Source organism: Penaeus japonicus, unplaced genomic scaffold (assembly GCF_977035675.1).
Source record: "Penaeus japonicus unplaced genomic scaffold, GWHDUDI00000001_assembly GWHDUDI00000043, whole genome shotgun sequence".
Classification (NCBI taxonomy): domain Eukaryota; kingdom Metazoa; phylum Arthropoda; class Malacostraca; order Decapoda; family Penaeidae; genus Penaeus; species Penaeus japonicus.
The window spans coordinates 2,504,844-2,514,843 of NW_028234445.1; the positions used below are offsets into that span (position 1 = coordinate 2,504,844).

Below are 10,000 nucleotides of genomic sequence, written 5' to 3' on the forward strand. Positions count from 1 at the left end.
AAGGAAGCCATCGTGTTATCCTCATTGTCATTACCATCATGATTTACCGACACTGGTACTATGAGTGATAAAGACCTCACAACTACAACAAAAGCATGTACAAGAACAAGAACAACAGGATCATCAGCAAAATTATCAATGATGACAAGAGGAAGGATAACCTATGATAATAATTTCAATAGAAATAGCAGTAATACGAATAATTAAAATAATAATATTTTTAACTATAACAATAATAATAATAATAATAATAATAATAATAGGAATGATATGTATAAAATCATATAGAAAAAAAATGAAATAAAAATGAAAATTATATCAATAATGAAAAGAGTAAAAGAGGAAGAAAAAAGATGAATGATGAAAAGTGACTATTACAAAAGAAAATTCTTGAAATAATAATATAAATGTAATTGTAATAAATGATAATAAAAATGAATATTTTTATGATAGTATTAAGCATAACATTGAAATTCATATGATAAATGATAATGAATAAGTAACATTTACAAATAACTCAAATAAACAACTAAAACATAAGGAATGGATAAATAGAAAAGAATAATGAATGATGAAGAAATAAGAAAAGCTGATGATAGAGGTATCCTTATTAGATCTGAATAATAATTGTTATAAATTTCCATGAAGACAAAAAAGAGAAAAGAAACAAAAGCAAAATTCTTCTGGTGCCTTTATGAAGTCACTCGCTTCCCAATCGTTACCATCCTTAGTCTTGGCGTTCACTTCTCCGCCCTTCTCAAGGAGCGTCTCCGCAACAGTATAATGGCCGTTCTCGGAAGCCCAGTGTAAGGGTGTCTCACCTGAGGGAGGAAGATGCTTCTGTTAGACGTGTGTTTGTGAGTAAAGGAAAGTGTCATTCTCACTCACATTCTCCTTCTCATTGTCATTCTCACGCTTATTCACCTTCTCATTTTCATTCTTACTCACATCCACTTTCTCATTGTTATTCTCACTCACATTCACCTTTTCATTGTCATTTTCACTCACATTCACCTTCTCACTGTAGAAGGGAAGTGAGGATGACAATGCGAAGGTGAATGTGAGTGAGAATGACAATTATTATCATCATTATTGTTGTTACTTTTGTTGCCATTACTTTCTCCATTATCATCATTGTCTTTGTCATCACTGACAAAGACCTCGCAACAACACCACCAACAAAAGCATGTAGGAGAACAAGAACAGGATCACTATCAAAATAACAATAATAAGAAGGATGATAACAATTGATAATTTAATAAAAATGGGAGTAACAATAATACTAATAGTAATGAAATAATAATGATAATATGAATAGGACCATTGATGATGATTATGATCAATGATGAGGATGATCATATTTCTTTTAGATAATCATGAAATAATAATGATATTATCAATAATAATTGAAATCATCATACTTATTATTATCAGAATTGTTATAACTAATTATTATAACATTTATATTATAAAGAAGCAGAAAAATTTATTTATTTCTATTTTATAGAATAATCTATGAAAATATTTTATTGAAAAATTCATAGAATAAAGAAATAAATATCAATAAAATTAATGATAAAAGATATAAAAGATTCCCTTATTAAATTTTAACAATAATTGTTATAAAATTCCATACAGACAAAGAAGAGAAAAGAAACAAAAGCAAAATTCTTCTGGCGCCTTTAAGAAGTCACTCGCTTTCCAATCGCCTTACCTAATCCATCCTTGGCATTCACTTCTCCGCCCTTCTCGAGGAGCGTCTCTGCAACAGCATGATGGCCGTTCCAGGAAGCCCAGTGTAAGGGAGTCAGACCTGAGGGAGGAAGATGCTTGTGTTAGACGTCTGTTTGTGAGTAATGAGCGTGAGAAGGGAAGTGAGGATGACAATGCGAAGGTGATTGGGAGTGAGAATTACAGGAAGAAGGTGAATGTGAGTGAGAATGACAATGAGAAGGTGAATGTGAGTGAGAATGACAATAAGGTGAATATGAGTGAGAATAAAAATGAAAAAGTGAAAGTGAGTGTAAATGAGAGTTAAAAGGTGAATATGAGTGAGAATGACAGTGAGGTGAATGTGAGTGAGAATGACAGTGAGAAGGTGAATATGTGTGTGAGAGTGACAGTGAGAAGGTGAATGAGTGAGAATGACAATGAGGGGAATGTGAGTGAGAATGACAGTGAGAAAGTGAATGTGAATGAGAATGACAATGAGAAGGTGAATGTGAGTGAGAATGACAGTGAACTGAATGTGAGTGAGAATGAAAATAAGGTGAAAGTGAGTGTGAATGAATATGAGAAAGTGAATATGAGTGAGAATGACAGTCAGAAGTTGAATGTGAGTGAAAATGATAATGATAGTAGAATGTGAGTGAGAATAACAATGAGAAGGTGGATGTGAGTGAGAATGAAAATGACAATGAGAAGGTGAATGTGAGTGAGAATGACAGTGAGAAGGTGAATGTGAATAAGAATGACAGTGAGAAAGTGAATGTTAATAAGAATGACAGTGAGAAGGTGAATGTGAGTGAGCATGACAATGAGGTGAATGTGAGTGAGAATGACAATGAGAAGATGAATATGACTGAGAATGAAAATAAGGTAATTATGAGTGAGAATGACAATGAGAAGGTGAATGTGAGTGAGAATGACAATGAGAAGGTGAATGTGAGTGAGAATGAAAGTTAGAAGGTGAATGTGAGTGAAAATGAGAAGTTGAATGTGAGTCAGAATGAAAATGAGAAGGTGAATGTCAGTGTGAATGACAATGAGAAGATGAATGTGAGTGAGAATGAAAATGAGAAAGTGAATGTGAGTGAAAATAAAAATCAGAAGGCAGATGTGAGTGAGAATGACAATGAGAAGATGAATGTGAGTGAGAATGACAATTAGAAGGTGAATGTGAGTGAGAATGACAATGAGGTGAATGTGAGTGAGAATGACAATGAGAAGGTTAATATGAATGAGAATGAAAGTGAGAAGGTGAATGTGAGTGAGAATGACAATGAGAAGGTGAATGCGAGTGAGAATGACATGAGAAGGTGAGTGTGAGTGAAAATGACAATGCGAAGGTGAATGTGAGTGAGAATGATAACGAGAAGGTGAATGTGAGTGAGAATGACAATGTGAAGGTGAAAGTGAGTGAGAATGATAATGATAAGGTGAATGTGAGTGAGAATGACAGTGAGAAGGTGAATGTGAGTAGGAATGACAATGAGAAGGTGAATGTGGATGATAATGATAATGAAAAGGTGAATGTGAGTGAGAATGACAATGAGAAGGTGAATGTAAGTGAGAATGACAGTGAGAAGATGAATGTGAGTGAGAATGACAATAAGAAAGTGAATGTGAGTAAGACAATGATAAGGTGAAGGTGAGTGAGAATGAAAATGAGAATGTGAAAGTGAGTGTGAATGACAATTAATAGGTGAATGTGAATGACAATGACAGTGAGGTGAATGTGAGTGAGAATGAAAATGAGGTGAATGTGAGTGAGAATGAAAATAAGGAGAATGTGAGTGATAATGACAGTGAGAATGTGAATGTGAGTGAGATTGACAATGAGAAGGTGAATGTGAGTGAGAATGACGGTGAGCAGGTGAATGTGAGTGAGAATGATAATGAGAAGGTGAATGTGAGTGAGAATGACAATGAGAAGGGGAATGTGAGTGAGAATTATAATAAGAAGGGGAATGTGAGTGAGAATGACAATCAAAATGTAAATGTGAGTTAAAATGATAATGAGAAGGTGAATGTGAGTAAGAAGGACAATGAAAAGATGAATGTGAGTGAGAATGACAATGAGAAGTTGAATGCGAGTATGGCAATGAGAATGTGAGTAAGTGAGAATGACAATTAAAAGGTGAATGTGAGTGAGAGTGAGAATGAAAATGAGAAGGTGAATGTGAGTGAGAATGACATAAGAAGGAGAATACGAGTGAGAATGACAATGAGAAGGTGAATCAGTGAGAATGACAATGAGAAGGTGAATGTAAGTAGGAATGACAAAGAGAAGGTGAATGTGGATGGGAATGAGAATGAAAAGATGAATGTGAGTGAGAATGACAATGCGAAGGTGAATGTGAGTGAGAATGACAATGAGAAGGGGAATGTGAATGAGAATGACATGAGAAGGTGAATCAGTGAGAATGACAATGAGAAGGTGAATGTGAGTAAGAATGATAGAGAAGGTGAATGAGTGAGAATGACAATGAGAAGGTGAATGTGAGTGAGAATGACAATGAGAAGGTGAATGTGAGTGAGAATGATGATGAGAAGGTGAATGAGTGAGAAAGACTATGAGAAGGTGAATGAGTAAGAATGACAATGAGAAGGTGAATGAGTGAGAATGATAATGAGAAGGTGAATGAGTGAGAATGACAATGAGAAGGTGAATGTGAGTAGGAATGACAATGAGAAGGTGAATGTGAGTAAGAAGGACAATGAAAAGATGAATGTGAGTGAGAATGACAATGAGAAGTTGAATGCGAGTGAGAATGGCAATGAGAATGTGAGTGAAAGAATGACAATGAAAGGGTGAATGTGAGTGAGAGTGAGAATGAAAATGAGAAGGTGAATGTGAGTGAGAATGACATAAGAAGAAGAATACGAGTGAGAATGACAATGAAAAGATGAATCAGTGAGAATGACAATGAGAAGGTGAATGTGAGTAGGAATGACAAAGAGAAGGTGAATGTGGATGGGAATGAGAATGAAAAGATGAATGTGAGTGAGAATGACAATGCGAAGGTGAATGTGAGTGAGAATGACAATGAGAAGGGGAATGTGAATGAGAATGACAATGAGAAGGTGAATGTGAGTAAGAATGATAGAGAAGGTGAATGAGTGAGAATGACAATGAGAAGGTGAATGTGAGTGAGAATGACAATGAGAAGGTGAATGTGAGTGAGAATGATGATGAGAAGGTGAATGAGTGAGAAAGACTATGAGAAAGTGAATGAGTAAGAATGACAATGAGAGGGTGAATGAGTGAAAATGATAATGAGAAGGTGAATGAGTGAGAATGACAATGAGAAGGTGAATGTGAGTAGGAATGACAATGAGAAGGTGAATGTGGATGAGAATGATAATGAAAAGATGAATGTGAGTGAGAATGACAATGAGAAGGTGAATGTGAGTAGGAATGACAATGAGAAGGTGAATGTGGATGAGAATGATAATGAAAAGATGAATGTGAGTGATAATGACAATGAGAAGGTGAATGTGAGTGAGAATGACAATGAGAAGGTGAATGTGAGTGAGAATGACAATGAGAAGGTGAATGACTGAGAATGACAATGAGAAGGTGAATGAGTGAGATTGACAATGAGAAGGTGAATGTGAGTGAGAATGACAATGAGAAGGTGAATGTGAGTGAGAATGACAATGAGAAAGTGAATGTGAGTGAGAATGACAATGAGAAGGTGAATGTGAGTGAGAATGACAATGAGAAGGTGAATCTGAGTGAGAATGACAATGAGAAGGTAAATGTGAAAGAGAATGACAGTGAGAAGGTGAATGTGAGTGAGAATGACAATAAGAAGGTGAATGTGAGTGAAAATGAAAATGAGGTGAATGTGAGTCAGAGTGAGAATGAAAATGAGAAGATGAATGTGAGTGAGAATGACAATGAGAAGGTGAATGTGAGAGAGATTGAGAATGACAATAAGAAGGTGAATATGAATGAGAATGACATGAGAAGGTGGATGCGAGTGAGAATGACAGAAAGTAGGTAAATGAGTGAGAATGACAATGAGGAGGTGGATATGAGTGAGAATTACAATGAGAAGGTGAATGAATCTGAATGACAAAGGGATGGTGAATGTGAGTGAGAATGACAATGGCAAGGTGAATGTGAGTGAGAATGGTAATGAGAAGGTGAATGTGAGTTAGAATGACAATGAGAAGGTGAATGTGAGTGAGGATGACAATGAGAAGGTGAATGTAAGAGAGAATGACAATGAGAAGGTGAATAAGTTAGAATGACAATGAGAAGGTGAATGGCCGTTAAAGGAAGCACAGTGTAAGGGAGTTTCATCTGAGGGAGGAAGATGCTTCTGTTAGACGTTTGTTTGTGAGTAATGAATGTGAGAAGGGAAGTGAGGATGACAATGCGAAGGTGAATGTGAGTGAGAATTACAGGAAGAAGGTGAATGCGAGTGAAAATGACAATGAGAAGGTGAATGTCAGTGAGAATAACAATCAGAAGGTGATTGTGAGGGAGAATGAGTCTAGTTTTAGGAATGAGATTAATAGAGATGATTAGGGTGATAAAGATAAGGGCTAGGAATAGTATGAATATTTTGAATATTAATAGAATTGCAAATACTAAGAATGTTAATGAAAATAAGAATTATGAAAAGGTATAGAAACAATGAGATAATGAGAAAGAATATTATAATGAAAATGAATGTTTGATAATCATTTATCAATAATATATAAATATTTTTTTATTACTATGATAATTATTGTAATTTTTATTGTTTTTATTATTATATTTACGAACACCATTGCAATAATAACAGTAATCATGATAGCTATAATGATAGCAATGGTAATAAAATGATAAAAAATATCAATCATAATGATAGAAATATTGGTAAAGATAATTATGACAATAACATGAATAATAATGATAATGAGGAAGATAAAAATAATAATGAAGATAATAATAATGATAATTCTTATAATAATGATAATTATATAATATTCATAATGATAATAATGATAATTAAAATATTAATGATGATAAAAATAATAACATCGATGATGATTTCTAAAAATGATAATAACATAAAAATATTCATTATCACTAAAAATAATCATTATCATTAATGATAATTACAATTCATAATAAATTTATAATCATTTATAATCAATATTTAAAATATTCATTATAATAAGAATTATCATCATAATCAATAAATATTATTTCCATCATTACTGTTATTACTATCAATATTCACCTTCCAATCACCATCATTATTATCATTATATCATTATCATTAGTTCCATCATTATCATGAGAGTGTTATCATCAGTATCATCAAATATTTCCTTCCTTAATATTTGTGGGGTTTTCTTGCCACATTCGTGCAGTAAAGATAAATATTATATTAAAGATAAATATTCGTGCAGTAAAGATAAATATAAATAAGTAAAGATAAATATAAGATATTCGTGCAGTAAATAAAGATGTTCTTTAGCCATTGAAACACGTGGTGTTGTTGAGCGTCTGCTAATTCATTCAGAAAATCATATTGATATAAAATGATTTACACTTCTGTTTCAATGCAGTTAAAATATATAGTCTTCATAATGGAAAAAAACATACACCTGATAAATGGTGTAACATAAACAAAACATGTCTTTCTTGTAGTAAATAAGCGTAAAATAAAAAACATCAAATATTGGTGGAACATGGGAGACATTACGTATGTCAAAGAAACGGATCCGCCGTTCGGGGGGACTTAACTAAACTTTTATATTTCTAAATTTATTATTATCATTATTCATCATCACCATTATTATTATTATTGTTATCATAAATATGTCATTACCATTATCATTAGTTCTCTTATCATCATGAAAGTGTTATCATCAACATTATCAGTGATGATTACATTATCATTAATATTGTTATCATTACCACCATCAACATTATGAAACTTTTCATTATCATCATTATTGTTGTTGCTTTTGTTGCCATTACTTTCTCCATTATCATCATTGTCTTTGTCATCACTGACAAAGACCTCGCAACAACACCACCAACAAAAGCATGTAGGAGAACAAGAACAGGATCACCATCAAAATAACAATAATGAGAAGAAGAAGGATGATAACAATTGATAATTTAGTAGAAATGGGAGTAACAATGATAGTTATAGTAATGAAATAATAATGATAATATGAATAGGACCATTGATGATGATTATGATTAATGATGAGGATGATCATATTTCTTTTAGATAATCATGAAATAATAATATTATCAATAATAATTGAAATCATCATACTTATTATTATCAGAATTGTTATAACTAATCATTATAACATATATATTATAAAGAAACAGAAAAATCTATTTATTTCTATTTTATAGAATAATCTATGAAAAAAAAAATATTGAAAAATTCATAGAATAAAAAAAATAAATATCAATAAAAATAATGATAAAAGATGAAAAACATTCCCTAATCAAATTATAACAATAATTGTTATAAAATTCCACAAAGACAAAGAGGAGAAAAGAAACAAAAGCAAAATTCTTCTGGCGCCTTTAAGAAGTCACTCGCTTTCCAATCGCCTTACCAAATGGATTCTTGTCGTTCACTTTTCCGCCCTTCTCGAGGAGCGTCTTTGCAACAGCATGATGGCCGAACTGGGAAGCAAAGTGTAAGGGAGTCCAACCTGAGGGAGGAAGATGCTTGTGTTAGACGTCTGTTTGTGAGTAATGAGCGTGAGAAGGGAAGTGAGGATGACAATGCGAAGGTGAATGTGAGTGAGAATGACAACGAGAAGGTGAATGTCAGTGAGAATAACAATCAGAAGGTGAATGTGAGTGAGAATGACAATGAGAAGGTGATTGTGAGGGAGAATGAGACTAGTTTTAGGAATGAGATTAATAGAGATGATTAGGGTGATAAGGGTAAGGGCTAGGAATAGTATGGATATTTTGAATATTAATAAAATTGCAAATACTTAGAATGTTAATGAAAATAAGAATTATGAAAAGGTATAGAAACAATGAGATAATGAGAAAGAATATTATAATGAAAATGAATGTTTGATAATCATTTATCAATAATATTTAAATATTTTTTTATTACTATGATAATCATTGTAATTTTTATTGTTTTTATTATTATATTTATGAAGACCATTGCAATAATAACAGTAATCATGATAGCTATAATGATAGCAATGGTAATAAAATGATAAAAAATATCAATCATAATGATAGAAATATTAGTGAAGATAATTATGACAATAACATGAATAATAATGATAATGAGGAAGATAAAAATAATAATGAAGATAATAATAATGATAATTCTTATAATAATGATAATTATATAATATTCATAATGATAATAATGATAATGAAAATATTAATGATGATAGAAATAATAACATCGATGATGATAATTTCGAAAAATGATAATAACATAAAAATAATCATTATCATTAAAAATAATCATTATCATTAATGATAATTACAATTCATAATAAATTTATAATCATTTATAATCAATATTTAAAATATTCATTATAATAAGAATTATCATCATAATCAATAAATATTATTTCCATCATTACTGTTATTACTATCATTATTCACCTTCCAATCACCATCATTATTATCATTATATCATTATCATAAGTTCCATCATTATCATGAGAGTGTTATCATCAGTATCATAAAATATTTCCTTCCTTAATATTTGTGGGGTTTTCTTGGCACATTCGTGCAGTAAAGATAAATATTATATTAAAGATAAATATTCGTGCAGTAAAGATCAATATAAATAAGTAAAGATAAATATAAGATATTCGTGCAGTAAATAAAGATGTTCTTTAGCCATTGAAACACGTGGTGGTGTTGAGCGTCTGCTAAATTATTCAAAAAATCATATTGATATTAGTAGAAATGGGAGTAACAATTTAATTTAATTTAGTAGAAATGGGAGTAACAATGATAGTTATAGTAATGAAATAATAATGATAATATGAATAGCACCATTGATGATGATTATGATTGATGATCAGGATGATCATATTTCTTGTAGATAATCAGGAAAATGATAATGACAATGTCAGTAATAATTAAGATGATCATACTTATTATTATCATAATTATCATAACTAATCATTATAACATTTATAGTATAAAGAAATATAGAAAAATCTATTTTTTTCTTAGTTATAAAATAATCTATGAAAATATTTTATTGAAAAATTTATAGAATAAAGAAATAAATATCAATAAAATTAATGATAA

General features: G+C 31.3%; 1 protein-coding gene across 1 annotated transcript in view; it reads right to left on the minus strand.

The window, feature by feature from the left end:
• LOC147466583 (uncharacterized) overlaps positions 1 to 10,000 on the minus strand; it is a 411,126-nt gene that overhangs the window by 60,853 nt on the left and 340,273 nt on the right. Inside the window, exons 6-7 of the mRNA XM_086535301.1 lie at positions 8,311 to 8,409; positions 723 to 821 (exon numbers count right to left, since the gene is read on the minus strand). Coding sequence (XP_086391427.1) covers positions 723 to 821; positions 8,311 to 8,409 — 198 coding nt within the window. The remainder of the gene's footprint in view (positions 1 to 722; positions 822 to 8,310; positions 8,410 to 10,000) is intronic.